The sequence below is a fragment of the Mauremys reevesii genome, linkage group 1, assembly GCF_016161935.1.
Source record: "Mauremys reevesii isolate NIE-2019 linkage group 1, ASM1616193v1, whole genome shotgun sequence".
Lineage (NCBI taxonomy): Eukaryota > Metazoa > Chordata > Testudines > Geoemydidae > Mauremys > Mauremys reevesii.
In genome coordinates, this window is record NC_052623.1 from 226,314,531 (window position 1) to 226,333,275 (window position 18,745).

Below are 18,745 nucleotides of genomic sequence, written 5' to 3' on the forward strand. Positions count from 1 at the left end.
ACTTAATATTAACTTAAATCTGGTTTCCCCTTGTTTGTTTCCAAGTTGTGCTGGACAGTTCCATTCCTATGACCATCCCAACCCGTGCTCTTCTGTGATGTCACCACAGCCCTTCAGTCCTGGGGGAAGACGGGAGCTAGACTACAGTGGGATCAGTAAAAAGTCTGTAAAATATATATCTTTATACCCTGGCTTAATCCCATAGGGTATACAATAATATTTTCAAAACCTCCACTTATCTGATGCTCTGTCTAGGCCAGCTTCACGGTCCAGCAAGGCTGAGTGCTACTAGGTTAGCTGTGACAGCCTAGAACTGTGCATTGTGGCACATGCAGCAAAGCAAAACTCACCAGTCTTCATTTCAAGGGGGACTCCAGAATTTATATTAAACAAACAAAAAACACCTCACATGTTGTTTATAATTAAGGCTGCGAGTCTGTCATGGAAGTCATGGATTCTGTGACTTTATGTGACCTCTGTGATTTCTGCAGTGGCTGGTGGTGGCTCAGGGGCTGCCGGAGCTGGGCAGCTCCTGGGCCAGCAGCAGACGTTTGGGGGTGTGGGAGGAGGCAGGTGGTTGGGAAGTGAGGGGTGTGTGCTTACTTCAGGGTGGGAGGCTCCCTAGCTCCCACTGGCATTGCCCTGCAGCTCCTCCTAGGTGGAGGGACCAGGGGGCTCCATGCTCTGCCCACAGGCCCTGCCCCCACAGCTCCCATTGGCTGTGGTTCATAGCCAACGGGAGCTGTGGAACTGGCGCTTATGGCAGGAGCAGCATGCGGCGCTCCCTGGCCCCTCTGCCACCTAGGACTGCAGGGATACACAGAGCTGGGTAGGAAGCCCCTGACGGGCCCTGCAACCCTCCACCCCCCAGCACCAGTGGGGGTCCTGGGCCACCTCCCCCAGCACCTGCACCACTCCCAGATGCCCCCACCCCCCAGAGCACCCACGGCACCCCACCCACATTTTAGTTAGGGGTATATAGTAGAAGTCATGGACAGGTCATGGGCTGTGAATTTTTGTTTACTACCCGTGACATGTCCATGACTTTTACTAAAAATACCTGTGACTAAAACGTAGCCTTATTTGTAATTGATATGGTGCTGAATACCTCATCTACCTCTTAGCATTTATAATAATACCTAGCGCTTATAAAGAACTTCTCATGAGAAGTTCTTTATAAGTTTTACAAAGGAGGTCAGTATCATTATTCCTTATTGTACAGATGGGGAAACTGAGGCACAGAGCAGTGCGAAAAAATTGCCCAAAGTCAACAAGTGGGCCTGTGGCAGATCTGGGAGTAGATCCCAGATCTCCTGAGTCCCAGTGTAGTGCCATATCCATTAGATCACACTTCAGTACACAGAAATATATTTGCTTAGCCTGTGATCAGATCTACAAGGATGACCCTTTGCATTGATGCCATTCATTGCTGACTTCAGTGGGGTTCTGTGCAGGTCCAGGGCTTTGCAAAGAGAGATGCCATTGCAAGATTGGGGAATTAATATGTGTTTATGGTTACAAGCTCAAATTTCAGTTATTTTTAAATAATATACTTTGAAGTCTCGTAATATTTGGCATTTTTCTGAAAGCCCCAGATCCTGGAGTCATGGGATCATGAGAGAATATGAGCTTTCATTTAAAAAAAAAAAAAAAAAGTAAATTTCTAGCCATTGTGGAGAAAACCTTTAAAACATGAACCATGAAAAAGCTTTAAAATCAGAAGACAGATTAAAAAAAAATCCAAATATAGTATTTTTAAAAAGCTTATGATTTTTAACCCAATTTCATGATTTTTGTATACCTGGGACTGGCTGTACTGCTACATGAATGTATGACATTTAAAGGTAGGGTAAATGATACAAGGATGGAAACAATTCCACATAAGGCAAGTACTGGAAATCATAAGGGGAAAGCCTTCCTGTACCCTTTTAAAAAACATATACTGATTTATATTTTTCATCATGTTGTGTAGTGTAGGCACAAGGCCACTCAGAGTAGGCAGTGGGGGACAGGTACCTATAATGTTATTACTTGACTGAGACATTAATAAGAGTACATTGCAGGAGATACAACATTTCAAAGACAGTCAGGCAAGCAATAATTGTTCATTCTATTGTCAGTTCAATGGAACAGAATGTTTAAGCAGAACCTGTGATGCAAATCAGCCATTGCTATCGTCTAACAAATGATGAGTTTTGGTGAAATGCAATGGAAATGTTCATGCAAAATCCCTTTTAATAAGAAAACAAGTCTTTCATAACATTTTAGGTCAACTTAGCTATGGCCCGATATTGAAAAGTTGTAAAAATAAGCTTTTAAAAAACTTAAGCCCAATAAAAATGTTTCTACACTTAGGCCTGGTCTACATTGGGGGGGCGGATATCGATCTAAGATAAGCAACTTCAGCTATGAGAATAGCATAGCTGAAGTCAACATATCTTAGACTGAATTAAAATTACTTACTTTGCGTCCTTGCGGCACGCTGCGGCTCCCTCGTCGACTTTGCTTCTGCTTCTCGCCAAGCTGGAGTTCAGCAGTTGACGGGAGAGCGATCAGCGATTGATTTATCGCATCTACACTACACGCAATAAATCGATCCCCGATAGATCAATCGCTACCTGTCAATCCGGTGGGTAGTGTAGACTGTACCGTTAAAAATTAAAAAAATCCAATGAACAGAGTCAATTTAAAACCCATAAACATCCCATTCAGTGTTTGAACCGCAGGGTGGGTAAATAAATAATTATCACCACTTACAGATGGAGAAACTGAGGCAGAGAGCTTAAGGTTACCAAAGGTCTGAGTTTTCACATATACATATAATTTGCAATTATACAATGTAAACTTTTGTGCTAAAGATATTATCACTAAGGCTATGATTTTGTCATGGACATTTTTAGTAAAAGTCACGGACAGGTCACGGGCAATTAACAAAAATTCAAAAAGCTGTGACCTGTCCCTGACTTTTACTACAAATGTCTATGACAAAACAGGGAGGGAGGAGGGTCCAGCACCCTGCCCTGCTGTGGCTTGGAGCTGGGAGGGACCCCCACCTGTGGTGGCTGGGGAGCTGCGGGGGATGCCCCCCCCCCCACATCCGTGGGGACTGGGGAGCTGTGGGGAATTCCTCCGCACCACCCATGGCCCCAGTGGCTGGGAAGCTGCTGGGGGATTCCCCCCTCCTGCCACCTGTGGCGGCAGGGGTACCCTGCAGCTCCCAGCAGCTGCGGGCTGAAGTCATGGAGATCTGCTAGTGGAGATCCGTGACCAAATAGTAACCTTAATTATCATTTGTGCTTCCTTAGTACACCTCAGTGTAAATGTTATTGCTGTTTAATACAATTAAGTATTTGTCAGTTAGGAGCATACCTACATTCGTATGTCAGCTTACGTGGAAAAAAGTTTAGCTTCACTTGGGAGTTTAGAAACATTAACTTTCAGATCTGATGGACAGCGAGGCAAATTCTGTACAATAAACTCTCACTAAAGTGAAGGAAAAACAGTTTAAAAGATCTTAAAGCAACTATCTGCAATTCAGTGTGAAAACATTAGAAGACACCGTGGCCAAAATTTTCAAAAATAGTTGGGCTTCTAAAATCATATTTAGGTACCTGCCCAATTTTCAAAAGTGCTGATCATGCAGCAGCTCCCGTGTTTCTCAGACAGGAGCATACATTTGAATTTAGGAGCTTATCTTTAGGCTCCAATTTTTGGAAATCTTGGCCCCTGAGGATAGCTCATGAGGGGCAAATACAGTTCCCATCATCGTGACAAAAAATAAAATAAATACTAGGATATTCACTCTTTAATACAATTTTGTTAGGGTATTTGTCTGTGAAACCATTTCTGACCTAGTTTAGAACATAAGAACAGCCGTACCGGGTCAGACCAAAGGTCCATCTAACCCAGTATCCTGTGTACCGACAGTGGCCAATGCCAGGTGTCCCAGAGGGAGTGAACCTAACAGGCAATGATCAAGTGATCTCTCTCCTGCCATCCATCTCCATCCTCTGACGAACAGAGGCTAGGGACACCATTCCTTACCCATCCTGGCTAATAGTCATTTATGGACTTAACCACCATGAATTTATCCAGTTCTCTTTTAAACGCTGTTATAGTCCTAGCCTTCACAACCTCCTCAGGCAAGGAGTTCCACAAGTTGACTGTGCGCTGCGTGAAGAAGAACTTCCTTTTATTTGTTTTAAACCTGCTGCCCATTAATTTCATTTGGTGACCCCTAGTTCTTGTATTATGGGAATAAGTAAATAACTTTTCCTTATCCACTTTCTCCACATCACTCATGATTTTATATACCTCTATCATATCCCCCTTTAGTCTCCTCTTTTCCAAGCTGAAGAGTCCCAGCCTCTCTAATCTCTCCTCATATGTGACCCGTTCCAACCCCCCTAAGAACCCATTCCAAACCCCTGAACACACTGGGATGTTATCTTGCAAACACATACAAACCTGAGTAACTTCACTCACTCACTCACAGAAGGACACGGGTTGGGATGGTCATAGGAATGGAACTGTCCAGCACAACTTGGGACTACTTATGTGAGTAAAGTTATTCATGTGGTTGATTAGTGGATTGGAGCCTGTCAGTGTTGAAGCTGTGCTCAGAGAAGAGAGACAAATCAGTGTTATGTATAGAGCATATTTCATGGCAAGGTAGTGAAAATACTTAACAGTAAGCAGAACTTGTAGAACATGTCTGTCACTGCAGATACTTCATACCTTTATAAAATCATAGAAATATAGGGCGGGAAGGGACCTTGAGAAGTCATCTAGTCTAGCCTTTGCTCTAAGGCAGGTCCAAGTAAACTTAGACCATCTTGACACGTTTGTCTAAAGTATTCTTAAAAACCTCCAAGAATGGGGATTCCACAGCTTTCCTTGGAAGCTTATTCCAGTGCTTAATTATCCTTGTAGTTAGAAAGTTTTTCCTACTATGCAACCTAAATCTCCCTTGCTGCAGATTAAGCCAATTACTTCTTGTCCCACATTCAGCGGAGGTGGAGAACAATTGATTACTGTCTTCTTTATAACAGCCCTTAATATATTTGAACAGTGTTATCAGGTCCCCCATCCATCTTCTTTTCACAAGACTAAACATGCCCTGTTTTTTAAATCTTTCTTTATAGGTCAAGTTTGCTAAATCTTTTATCATTTTTATTGCTCTCTCCAATTTGTCCACATCTTTCCTAAAGTGTGGTGCCCAGAAATGGACATAGTACTCCAGCTGAGGCCTCACCAGTGCCGAGTAGAGCAGACAATTACCTCCCGCGTCTTACATATGACACTTATGTTAATACATCCCAGAATATTAGCCTTTTTTGCAGCTGTATCACATTGTTGACTCGTATTCAGTTTGTGATCCACTATAACCCCCAGATCCTTTTCAGCAGTACTACTGCCTCAGCAGTTGTGCATTTGATGATATGATCATAAATTTAGTATTGGTATATAAGGATGACAACATATTACAAGGTGCTGCTGGGTACATAGATCTAAGCTTGAAAAAAAATGGATTATTTTCTAGGGCTGTCAAGCGATTACAAAAATTAATCACGATTAATCGTGCGATTATTGCAATTAATTGCACTGTTGAACAGTAATAGAGTACCATTTATTTAAATTTTTTAATGTTTTCTACATTGTCAAATATGTTGAGTTCAATTACAACACACAATACAAAGTGTACAGTGCTCACTTTATATTTATTTTTGATTACAAGTACTTGAACTGTAAAACAAAAGAAATAGTATTTTTCAATTCACCTAATACAAGTACTGTGGTGCAATCTCTTTATCATAAAAGTTGAACTTACAAATGCAGAATTATGTACAAAAAAAAAACTGCCCGCAAAAACAAAACAATGTAAAGCTTTAGAGTCAGCAAGTCCACTCAGTCCTACTTCTTGTTCAGCCAATTGCTCAGACAAACAAGTTTGTTTACATGTGCAGGAGATAATGCTGCCCGCTTCTTGTTTACAGTGTCACCTGAAAATGAGAACAGGTGTTCTCATGGCACTGTTGTAGCTGGCAGCACAAGATATTTACGTTCCAGATGTGCTAAAGATTCATATGTCCCTTCATGCTTCAACCATCATTCCAGGGGACATGCATCCATGCTGATGACGGGTTCTGCGCGATAACAGTCCAAAGTAGTGCGGACTAACGCATGTACATTTTCATCATCTGAGTCAGATGCCACCAGCAGAAGGTTGATTTCCTTTTTTAGTAGTTCACATTCTGCAGTTTCCTCACTGGAGTGTTGCTCTTTTAAGACTTTTGAAAGCATGCTCCACACCTCGTCCTTCTCAGATTTTGGAAGGCACTTCAGATTCTTAAACCTTGGGTCAAGTGTTGTAGCTATCTTTAGCAATTTCACATTGCTATCTTGTTTGCATTTTGTCAGATTTTCAGTGAAAATGGTCTTAATACAAACAACATGTACTGGGTCATCATCCAAGACTGCTATAACATGAAATATATGGAAGAATGTGAGTAAAACAGAGCAGGAGACATACAATTCTCCCCCACGGAGTTCAGTCACAAATTTAATTAACACATTTATTTTTTTAATGAGCGTCATCGGCATGGAAGCATGTTCTCTGGAATGATGGCCGAAGCGTGAAGGAGCATACGAATGTTTAGCATATCTGGCACATAAATACCTTGCAATGCCAGCTACAAAAGTGCATGCAAACACCTGTTCTCACTTTCTGATGCCATTGTAAATAAGAAGAGGGCAGCACTATCTCCTGTAAATGTAAACAAACGTGTTTGTCTTCACAATTGGCTGAACAAGAAGTAGGACTGAGTGGACTTGTAGGCTCTGAAGTTTTTCATTGTTTTGTTTTTGAGTGCAGTTATGTAACAAAAAAATGTATATTTGTAAGTTGCACTTTCACCACACAGAAATTGCACTACAGTACTTGTATGAGGTGAATTAAAAAATACTATTTCTTTTGTTTCTTTTACAGTGCAAATATTTGTAATCAAGAATAATATACACTTTGATTTCAATTACAACACAGAATACAATATATATGAAAATGTAGAAAATCATCGAAAATATTTAATACATTTCAATTGGTATTCTGTTTAACAGTGTGATTAAAACTGCAATTAATCGCAATTCATTTTTTAATCATGATTAATTTTTTTCAGTTAATCGCGTGAGTTGTCTGCGATTAATAGACAGCCCTATTATTTTCTCAATACATGTGGTCACATAATTAAAGGCTGTGTTGTAGTGTGTATACATGAGAGGTCAGAGCTAAGGTTGTGCATGATTTTTGCATTTCCTGGCTTGAGTGCTTTACTATGCAAACTTAATGGTCTGTTAACGTTGGGTTTTATTTACATGGATTTCTATCTTTTGTGTGGACAGTTCCTTTACGCAATTATTGGTGCTCTTATGCCAGTTTATGAACATGCACAGCTAATGTGAAACCAGTTTTAAAACAGCAAGCAAACCCAGAAAACTCCACATGCTCCAGGGGAGTCCACTTAGTGTAGGTTTTCCAGATAACATTGGAAAGCTAACACAGTATCTGTGTTATAGGAAGTCTTGATATCATTATCCCACTTGTGTTGTAGAGTCATGCCATGAGGCATTGCACTGCCAAGTGTGAGAATGGTTGCTGTCTAGAAAGGAATAGGGCGTTCAGGTCAGAGTTTTTAGTTCACAGACATTATCTATAATGAAAGAACGCTGAGAGAATACTGTATGCTAGAGCAGTGGTTCTCAACCAGCGGTACACGTATCCCTGGGGGCATGCAGAGGTCTTCCAAAGGATACATCAACTCATCTAGATGTTTGCCTAGTTTTACAACAGGCTACATAAAAAGCACTAGTGAAATTATTACAAACTAAAATTTAATACAATCAGTTGTTTATACTGCTCTATATACTATACACCGAAATGTAAGTACAATATTGATATTCCAGTTGATTTATTTTATAATTATGTGGTGAAAGTGAGCAATTTTTCAGTAACAGCTTGCTGTGACGCTTTTATATTTTTATGTCTGATTTTGTAAACAAGTAGTTTTTAAGCAAGGTGAAACTTGGGGTATGCAAGACAAGTCAGACTCCAGAAAGGGGTACAGTAGTCTGGAAACGTTGAGAGCCACCGTGCTAGAGTAATCTCTGACATACCAGTTAAATAGTGTGTAAATAGCTGCAGGCTCAGATACTGTAACATTCAGATTTAGGATTGATTGATTACCCTGTAAAAAGACAGCAGCTCTGTGTTTCATGTTATGGTTAATTATATCACAGTTGATGGCGTCATACTATGTGCGTGTATAACTGAGAAATGTGCCTATTAGACAAACACTAGGTGCTAGCCGGTTCCAGTTGCTTGTCCCACGCCATTCATTTAAGCAGCAAAAAATGTAAAAGTATATAGTTACCATTTATTTCATTGGGGGTTTGTTAACTTCTGTGTATCTAATCCTTACTTTTACAGCTTTTATTACATTAAAGGAGTATCATTACCTCATGATTCTTGCCCATAAACAGCTAAACAGTACTTGACATTTAAAGAGATTTTCTGTTGTGCACTTGTATAGTCAAAGAGTAATACTAATCCTATTAAAGATATTATGTCATGGAGGCATTCCTTGGGGGAAGGCTTGTTCTAATTGGCTAGATGTAAAGTAGAGGGGAGGGGCTATCCAGAGAGTGGATGTATTACTTGATAGTTAAGTCAGGGATTTCTGTGGGAAATGCCCAGTGGTTGCAGTTGCTGATGATTTCACATCAACAGCAGTGCAACACTGAGAGTGAGCTCCAATAGCTGATTACTGAATGAGATACTGCAAACGGGTAAAAAAAAAAAAAACAGCATGTGAGAAGCAGTCAGAGTGAGGCAGAGAAGAGAGCTGAGAGAGCAAGAAAAGTGCTCAGGCTGGAGAAAGTCTTCCAGATGTACTGGACTGCCCTTTTGGAAATGGATATAAGGACCATCTGCTGTCTGTAGATCAGAGGACTGAGAGTGGGAAGAAAGAGTTTATGGTATTTTAAATAAAAAGCTAAGTTATTCATATCCAATTCGTCAAGACGTCATGAGATTGTTCCTGCATGGGATGCTGGTGCATAAATCAAAGCTGCAGATACCTATTGTACAGCTTACTTTGGTATAAAAAAGAAAAAAGAGCAGCAATGCAGGGAATATTGCAATAAATTCTACAGTGATTATGTGATTTGTTTATTAAGATAAAGAAAAATCATCCTTGTATGACTGTGGAGTTCACAAGGCATTGCATTTAATGCTGAGAGATGCTAGACATTAAATCTGACAACTGTGAAAAGAGAGATCATGGAGAAGTCAAGTAGTGAGGATTCTTCAATTCACCGTAGTCCATCTTTGGATAGCAAGGACTCGGACTTTGCTAAACCTTCTACCTCAGGCAGGCAGTTTGGTCGAGGTTTTACTGCTGGAGCTTTTTACGGCACTGCTGGATCACGCACACAGAGCCACACCAGGGCTGGAACAGGGACCGGCATTGGAACTGGGACTGGCATAAAAAGTGACAAATACAATGCACCCAAAGGCAGCAAATATGTGGTGTTTTACCTGGATCTATCTTTTGTTTTCCTTTTAGAATTTAAGAAGTGCAACATGGCAAGAGGCTGCCTGTGTTGTTTGAAATACATGATGTTCCTTTTCAATTTAATGTTTTGGGTGAGTACTGCCTTTTTTTCGATTGCCTTCATTTGTTAGAGTTCTCGGTACTACTGCATTATGTGCATAGTGCATCTTTTCAGCACTACCGTAAGCTTTTTTTTTCTTCCCCTCTCATGTACCTGCATGGAATATTTACAGTGCTAAATCTGTGCCCTATGGGAAAATGTACATGTTTCCTACGGATTTTACCTTCCTATTACTCTACTTTGATTACAGATTATTAAAACTGGAGTCTTTTAATTCATGTATTTTGACCAGGATAAATTAAAGAAGGGCAAGACCTATTTACCATTTAAAATGATCCAAATCAGTTTAGTGGAATTTTTTACATTCTTGTATAATGCCTTATGCTGCTTTAAGTTGCAGGTTAATTTAAACCTGAATTACGTTTTTGTTGACCCCATCAATCTTCCCTACTTTTCTAATGTAATTGACAAACTGCTTTTCAAACTGAAAAACTGAAGTTTAGTCTCATTTTTTCCACCTTTTAAAAATATACATATATTCTAGTCCTTAAGATGTCAGCACAAATGTAAAATGACAGGAATGACAAATGACTCCTGATTCAGTTTCAGTCGCAGTTGTCCAAATTGGTGTGTTAAGTTGGAGACTAGCTCTTGCTTTTGAGGGATCAAAATTGATTTTCCTCTATCAGCCAGGGAGCGTGAGGAGTTGTAACAATGCTTCAGCAAACAGATTCAAAGTGTAACGACTACTTTGAGCAAACTAATGTCATGTACACTTGGAAAACAAGGGGTTGAAGTCAGCCAGCTACTAGGCATCCCCGTTTGAACAATATTGGGCGGGGGTGTGTGGAAATGCAAGCAAATTGAAATGTCAGGTAGGTTTCAATAGAGCACAGTACAAAATTGTTTTATCAGAATTAAAGGTCAGCAGTTTTGTGGTGATGAGGAAAAGCAATTATAATATTAATGTCTTTGAACTTAAAAAAATTCAAGGTTATAATTCAGAAATAAAAAACGTACCTCAGAGGTAAATGAAAATGTAGTATTTTGTTTATTTTTAAGGTAGAAGGATATTAAAAGTCCAATTTGGATAGATATTTCTGTTGTGGAGAAGTCAACATTGAAATTAAGAGCCGTGTCTCTGCCTTAGCCACCGGCTTTTCTGTTTAGCTGACCCACTTACAGAAATAACTTTTAGCAGTCGAAGGGAATGGGAGACCTCATAGGCACTGGCGACTCATGCACCAGTGAGCTTCAGTAGTAATGTGCTGAAACATTTCCATCATGGAAGGTGTGGGAATCTGACAGAGAATCTTCTGAGCAGGTTTCACAGAAGGTTGGGGCTGCAAGGGGTCACTCAGGAACATCATTCATGATTTTTCACTACATGAATCCTACCAGAAATTTGCCTCACTTCTTTCTGGAATCCCTGTTAAAATATAAACTTGTTACCAGACTGGGCCGTTCATGCCAATTCTGCTTTACTCTGACTCCTTAGAAATATTTTCCTATGCTAAGTATTGCCATTAGTTCTTAGTAAATGGGACACTAGGTGGGGAGGGTTCTGAGTTACTACAGAGAATTCTTTTCCAGGTGTCTGGCTGGTGGGTCTTGCCCATGTGCTCAGGATCTAACTGGTCACTATATTTGGGGTTGGGAAGGAATTTTCCCTTAAGTCAGATTGGTAGAGACCCTGTTGTTTTTTTTCCGCCTTCCTCTGCCGCCTGTGGCGTGGGTCACTTGCAGGTTAAATTAGTATAAATGGTGGAGTCTCTGTAACTTGAAGTCTTTAAATCATGATATGAGGACTTCCAGTAACTCAGCCAGAGGTTAGGGGTCTATTACAGGAGTGAGTGAGTGAGGTTCTGTGGCCTGCAATGTGCAGGAGGTCGCACTAGATGATCATGATGGTCCCTTCTGATCTTAAAGGTCTAGGAGTACGTTACTCCTGGTCTTATTGCTCTTGTTCTGTGTGATCAGTCCCTAGGTATCCCTCCAAACTTCACGCAGTATAATGGTATTAGATCTCTATTTCATCTCCTTCCCAAGTAACATTTTTCTAGGTTGTCCATAGTTAGGTCTTAAAACTCTGTTGTTGTATCTTTTTAGTTGCTCTCCTTGCTATTTTCCCCCCCAACTTTCAAGTGACCCTTTTTGTGTGGTCCCTTCATGAACTCATTCCATCCTATTGCAGACCTTCTCTCTCTGCTCAACTTTCTGATTTCCCTTCTCATCCACCAGTGGACTCTTCTCCACCTCTCCATACAGTCTCATTATTGCTGGGGCCAAGACTTGCTCTGCAGCTCCTACTACCTGGGACAGCCATCCTGTACCTCTGCACCTCATCAACTCTCCCTCTCATCTGAACTCTTGCCTGAAAATCTTTTTTCTTCCTTGGTTTACACCATTTTTCTTTTTCTTTTCTTATTAATCTTTGTCTCTGTTATTCATCATGGTAACTCTGTCAATTGTTCTGAGATGCTCTTTGTCTGAGCCTGACTACTCAGAATGTAAACGTTGGTGTAGGATTTTAGAGAAGTGCTGAATACAAACTAGCAGGTTTTCAAAGTTGTTTGCAACAGGAGTTGTCTCCATTTGCGTTGTAGAAACTGTTCAAAAGCTCCCCCTTTTTACAAAAACATCTGTTGTGTTAAACTGAAGCTCTGAGACTCTTGTGCGTCCGTCTATTATTTTCAGTGGGCCGCGGTGCCACTCAGTGCTACTATTGAGTGTTGATTATTTTTAACCAGAAAGTTTCATCCTTTTGTGCTTTGCTGCACTCAGATGAAAGTTGTGTATATTTTGTAAAATTCTGGGTCAATTAGATAAAGGATGCTATGGGCAGGTGTCTGCCTGATTTTGACGTTGCACATTGGTCTTGATCTGACCTACCATGTTAGGTTTCTTGGGTGCCATCCCAGCTTTGCCAATTTTCCTTAACACTGATCTTCAGCAACCTCTGCTGTTCCAGTCCTGGGCTCCCCACACAGCTCTGCCAACGCCCCTCAGTCCTGCCCTGCAGTCCCCTGCCATTCCAGCCCTGGGCTCCCCACACAGCTCTGCCAACGCCCCTCAGTCCTGCCCTGCAGCCCCCTGCTATTCCAGTCCTGGGCTCCCCACACAGCTCTGCCAATGCCCCTCAGTCCTGCCTTGCAGCCCCCTGCCATCCCAGTGCTGGTCTCCCCACACTGCTCTGCCAATGCCCCTCAGTCCTGCCCTGCAGCCCCACTGTTATTCCAGTCCAGGGCTCCCCACACAGCTCTGCCAATGCCCTTCAATCCCACCCAGCAGCCCCCTTGCTATTTCAAGCCTCTCCTACCAGATCTGTCAATGCACCTCCATCCTGCCCTATGACACACTCTGTTACTGCAGTTCAAAACTCTTGTCCCCCCGATCTCTGCCAGTACATTTAATTTTGGAACTATAACAGCCCCTGCTGCTGCAGTTATATGTCCCCACACAGCTCTGCCAATACACCTCAGTCTAAACCCATGAAGTTCTGGGCTTTTCATGAGCAGTGGCTGCCAACTTGTTCAAGACTGTTGTGGTGGCTTTGTGATGTGGAGTATTTTCCTCAAAGGGCTCATTTTAGACCACCAAACCAGTCTGATCCTGTGACTTAACCTAAAATGTGAATCTGAGTCTCCAGAGATGAAAGATGAACACCTTAAATCAATATCCTCTCTCCTGGCAAGTGGAAGAGACAATATTTCATGAGTTTATTTGGATAAGTCTAAATTGAAAGTGACAAATTATGTTTCAGGGAGCGTGCAATCAGGTGCCAGCCTACCCGCTGTCTGTTGAATTATCCTATTAATGAGTACTACAACGTATGAATTTGTATGGCATGCTGTTGTGGTTCTGCAGTGCAGAAAACCTGTTTGATTTTTCTGTGCACTAAGCATTATCAACAAAATGCAGTAGATGGGTTATTTAGAAGTCAGTGGTACTTCATCCCTATATGTTTTGCAAGTGATCTCTTTTGGGGTCTCTTGTCCTACACACCATCTTCAAATGTTGGGTCCTTCTAGCTATGGAGCGCTGGGCAGTGTTCCCTTTTAAGTCCCATCAGTCCTGCTCTTGAGCAGTCACCCAGAAAATGAGGCCTGTGGCTTCTCTTTCACCATTCACAGCCTGGCAACGAGGGGCCAAGCCTGAGACCTAGCTAATCTGAGATCCCCCATCCAGCAGCTAGTTGTGCTGCCCCTAAACCACTGGCCTGGCTCAAAGGTACCCATCTGAAGATGCTACAGATGCAGTGGTTAGAATACAGTTTGCACAGCCACATACCTAAATGGACCATCTCTGTGTTGGCCTTGGTGAACAAGTGGTACATTGTTTCTGCAGATGATCATTTCAGTCGCCACATCAAGAATTGTGTTAAATGTATAGCATCTTTGTCATCTGTACCCTTGACAAGAAAATGGACTTCTTAATTTAGTACCAGGTGGACTAACTAGCCTATAATGTGGGATGCATCGATTGCATTGAAAAAGATGCATCCTGCTCTATATGGGCATATCGGTAACTTGAAACAGAAGGTATTTTTCACTATATTGCTAAGAACTTCAGGTATTTTCTGTGGCCCTATGTGGTTCCTAGCAGTTGTTCTCGGCCATCTGGCTTTGCTTTCTTTTGGAGATTAGAAAAGTCTGAGCTGAGAGTTAAGGAAGCTTATAGTATTTAATTGTGTGGCTAGGATGGTGATTTATACTGAATTCATCTTAAGTGCATAATATGTTTGACAAAAAGTCTGTGCACGTACATATATTAGTTGGTTCAATTTGCCTTCCAGAGCATTTATGTGCAAATGAATCAAGTTTGCAGAGTGGCCAATACAGGCTCATAGAAGAAATCAAATATTGATGTTTGTTTATACAGATAGCAGCTTAATTAGTAAGAAAGAAAACTGCTAAATATAAAGATTGGATATGGGTTAATACAAAATATTTAACTTCAGTGCATTATCCAGAAAGAGAGTGTTACAACAACTGTTTATAGAACATACTGCGAAGACTTTAATTTTAAAGTTGTTATGAATGAACAGTAAACTTTCAAAAATAAATGGAAGTTCACTTTTCCTATTTAAGCAAGGGAAATTTTGAAGTAAGAATATTTGATCAGAGTTACAGTTGACAACTTTGCATATGGAGTTTGGTGCATGGATAAATGTTAGGTTGCCCTATTCATTTAAGTAAGGGCAATTAGTCCCAAATGGTCCATATATTTTGGAATGTTCAGAGTATAAATTTTGATAGATTTTTAGCATAGCTTATTTGTTTAAATTTGCTAACGTGGTGCATTTGTACTCTGTGAACTTTTGGTGAGAGAGAAAATCATACTGAGATTTAATGTCATCATGGGTAAGAAAACTAAGAATAGGCGGTAAGTTACTTAATGTGGTTCTTTTGTTAAATTAAGCCTGCCTGTATATTTCTTTGACAAAAAATACAAAGCCTCCTGTTAAGAATTTAAATAATATTTATAGGTATATTGTCACTTAAAGTTATTATTAATGACATTAATCTTGTTCAAAAGTAGATGAAATTAGTGAAGGTCAAAGTCAGATTAAGTTATATACCCATTTTTGCAAATGTTGGATATTCAGTTTCAAGCAGACTTTCTGGGCATTTTGTTAAAATGTAAGGCTGCAACAAAAAACAAGCTGAAAAAGTTAATGTGGAAATGGCAGTGCAGACCATTTCAAATCTAGCAAACAATCACTATTTGATTCTGTTTATAAATACATTTTAATAAAATAAGGGACAAAGGCTATCCTTGAGAAGATTTTCTATTTCAGCAAGTAATCTAATTGTATCTAACAGGAAAGCAAGTGGTTCATAATTTCCCTTATTGAACAAAAATGACCATGGATATTTAGTGGTGGAGCAAATTTAACAGAGTATCTAAAGCCAGTAAAGCATACACCATATATCTACTCTATAATCTGGGTTCTGGGATCAGATGCAGAGAGAGAGGGAAAAACATGTCCATTCTCTTGGGGGGTGAGACTGCTATCACAGGTATTGGTACTGTAATGCAGCTAAGACTCCTAGAGCTGTTTATATAGGGTAATCCATACTTAGGCATTTTTTCCGACTGGAATATATACTGTAATGACACACTGTTTAGTTTAAATTACAAAGCTTTAATGCTTATCTGAACCTGTTGGACAAATATAAATCTTGTGAGCAGGCTTTGTCCCTCTGCCTATCTGTAAGTTAATCTTCTGGGTTTAATGACACGTGGGGTCTCTGAAAAAAGAACAGAATTTCAAACTATAGACAACGTGTAATGGGGCACACATTCAGATTCACTTTATTTTTCCAACCTGGTCCTTACTGCATGATTTTGTAATCATGTTTCCCTGTGTAGTGCATAACCCTTTTCTGACACAGGGAATAAAGATAAGGAGAGATGTTAAAGGATATAGGGAACCTTGTCTCATGACAAGAGATCAATATTTTCTTCTATAATTTTCTGGCAGGAGTGAATCCAGAGCCACTTGAGAACATCTTAGCTGGCAAGTGACAGAATGCATATATAGAGTACAGAAAACCTGTACTTGCACAAGGCACCAGTGTGGTGGCATTTAAAATACTACCCGGGTAAAATGAGGCCACCTAAAAGTTCAGATGCATTATTTGTTTTTAAAGTGCTACGTACTGAACTGTGAAGGAAAAAGATTTTAACTTTGCTAAAATGCTGTTTCTGTTTTCATTCTTGTCTGTATGAAAAAGTCTATTTTTTTAATGGGGATTTCAAAGAGTAAGTAATTTCCCAGCATGCTAATTCAGATTTGTTTCTCAATGTGCACTCGTGTGTGCTAGGGTTGCCAGCTTTCTAATCGCAGAAAACCAAGCATCCTTGCCCTGCCCCTTCCCCGAGGCCCTGCTCCCACTCACTCCATCACCCTCCCTCTGTCGCTCGCTCTCCCCCACCCTCACTCACTCATTTTCACCAGGCTGGGGTAAGGGGTTGGGGTAAGGGAGTGGGTGAGGGCTCCGGCTCGGGGTGTGGGCTCCAGCGTGGGGCCGAGGATGAGGGATTTGGGGTGCAGGAGGGGGCTCCGGGCTGAGGCCGAGGGGTTTGGAGTGTGGGAGGGGTTATGGGCTCTGGGCTGGGTGTGTGGGCTCTGGGGTAGGGCCAGGGATGAGGAGTTTGGGGTGCAGGAAGGGGCTCTGGCCTGGGGCACGGGGTTGGGGTGAGGGAGGTGGTGCAGGGTGTGGGCTCTGGGAGAGAGTTGGGGGCGGGAAGGGGCTCTGTGTTGGGATGCGGGAGGGGGTGAGGGATGCAGCTGGGGGTGCAGGTTCTGGGGTGGAGCCAGGGATGAAGGGTTTGGGGTACAGGAGGGGGCTCCAGGCTGGAAGGTGAAGCCAATGGGTTCAGAGTGGAAGGGGGACTCTGTGAGGCAGGGGTTGAGGTATGGGAAGGGGCTCTGGGCTGGGGATGCGGGCTCCAGGGTGGGGCTAGAAACGAGAGGTTCAGGGTGTGGGAGGGGGCTCTGGCTGGAGCAGAGGGTTGGGGTGTGGGTGTGAGGGCTCCTGCTGGGGGTGCGGGCTCTGGGGTGGGGTTGGGGATGAGGGGTTTGGGGTGCAAGAGAGGGCTCAGCTGGGGCAAAGGGGGTTGGGGTGCAGGAGGGGGTTCGGAGTGCAGGCTCCTGGCACGGTGCTTGCCTCATGCAGCTCCCAGAAGCGGGGACATGTTCCTCAGCTCCTAGGAGAAGGCATGGCCAAGTGACTCTGGGTGCTTTCTCCAGTCATGGGCACCATCCCCACATCTCCGGTTGGCTGTGATTCCCGGTCAATGGGAGCTGCAGAGCTGGTGCTCGGGGCGGGGGCAGCATATGGAGCCCCGCTGGTCATCCCCCCTCCTAGTAGCCGAGGGAGATGTTGCAGCGCAGAGCTGGGCAGGGAGACTGCCTGCCCCGCACCAACCAGACTTTTAATGGCCTGGTCAGCGGTGCTGACTGGAGCCACCAGGGTCCCTTTTCGACCGGGTCTTCCGGTCGAAAACCAGGCACTTGGAACCCTAGTATGTGCAAGGCCCAATTTGGGCTTGTGATGAGAACAGTGCATACGTACATAGGAGTGCAATTACATGCACATTTTTGCACATGGATCTTTTAGCCTCTGGTTTTAAAATTTGGTACACAAAAAGTTCTGATTTCCCTACGTGTCCCACTGGTTGAATATGCCATAAATAAAGCACTGTCCTTTTTACAACTTCTGTACTATGCTAAGGATGGTGACACAGCTTAAAAGTGTTTAACATTGTGTACACACACACACACACACACACACACACACACACACACACACACACACACACACACACACACACACACACACACACACACACCATTTTATAACCATTTTAAACAGTGTCGAAGAACAATGGTACCCTAGTAGGGTGCATACTTTCAGATGTGCTTCTGTTGAATCTGGTTGAGTTTAAACCGGTTTAGTTACAGAGAAGATGGGGCTTGCTCCAGAACTGTTTGGTTGGTTCCCCTAGGTGGCAGGGATTCAGGAACATTTTTAAAGGCATGATTTATGTTCGATATAGGAAATCTTATGTTGTGCTTTCTTTATAGAATTCCTTTCACATACTGCTGTTCACTAACATCATATGCTAATCTTATCCTCTTTGGGAGAGGTGATGAGGGGAATAATATGAAGTTTGTCTTTAGAAATATTGTTGCTATTGCTGCCGGGACGCTCAGGAGCCATTTATTGTTTGTTATATTGGATAAATGGTGTATTGATTTATGATTCAAAAGTAGATTTGTCTGATACATTTGTTATAACATGGCTTGCTGGGCACAGTTGTTTGGTCATCTTTTTGTGAGGTTGGCTCAATGCATTGAATGTGAGAAGCACAATAACAATTTGTTTTAGAAATTAAAAACAAACAGTAGCTAAGTTCCTGATTATAAATACGTAACGTGGTGTAGTGACTTAGGCCGCATGGAATCAAGTGGCCTAAAAATTTGTAAATGAGCTTGCCAAACTCATTTTCATGTGGGTTCCTAGATAAAGTATCCTTGTCGCACTCTGCCCTCACCCACAGCAGC

General features: G+C 41.9%; 1 protein-coding gene across 4 annotated transcripts in view; it reads left to right on the forward strand.

Annotated features, from left to right (window-relative positions):
• The window catches only part of TSPAN9 (tetraspanin 9), a 266,912-nt gene that overhangs the window by 112,601 nt on the left and 135,566 nt on the right, over positions 1-18,745 (forward strand). For 2 of the 4 annotated variants that reach the window (XM_039538348.1, XM_039538340.1), the window contains one exon: positions 9,621-9,700. In XM_039538348.1, coding sequence (XP_039394282.1) covers positions 9,638-9,700 — 63 coding nt within the window. In that variant the 5' untranslated portion in view covers positions 9,621-9,637. Of the gene's footprint in view, positions 1-8,789; positions 9,031-9,231; positions 9,701-18,745 lie in introns of those variants that run through there. The other 2 variants (XM_039538352.1, XM_039538331.1) reach the window with 2 other exon arrangements.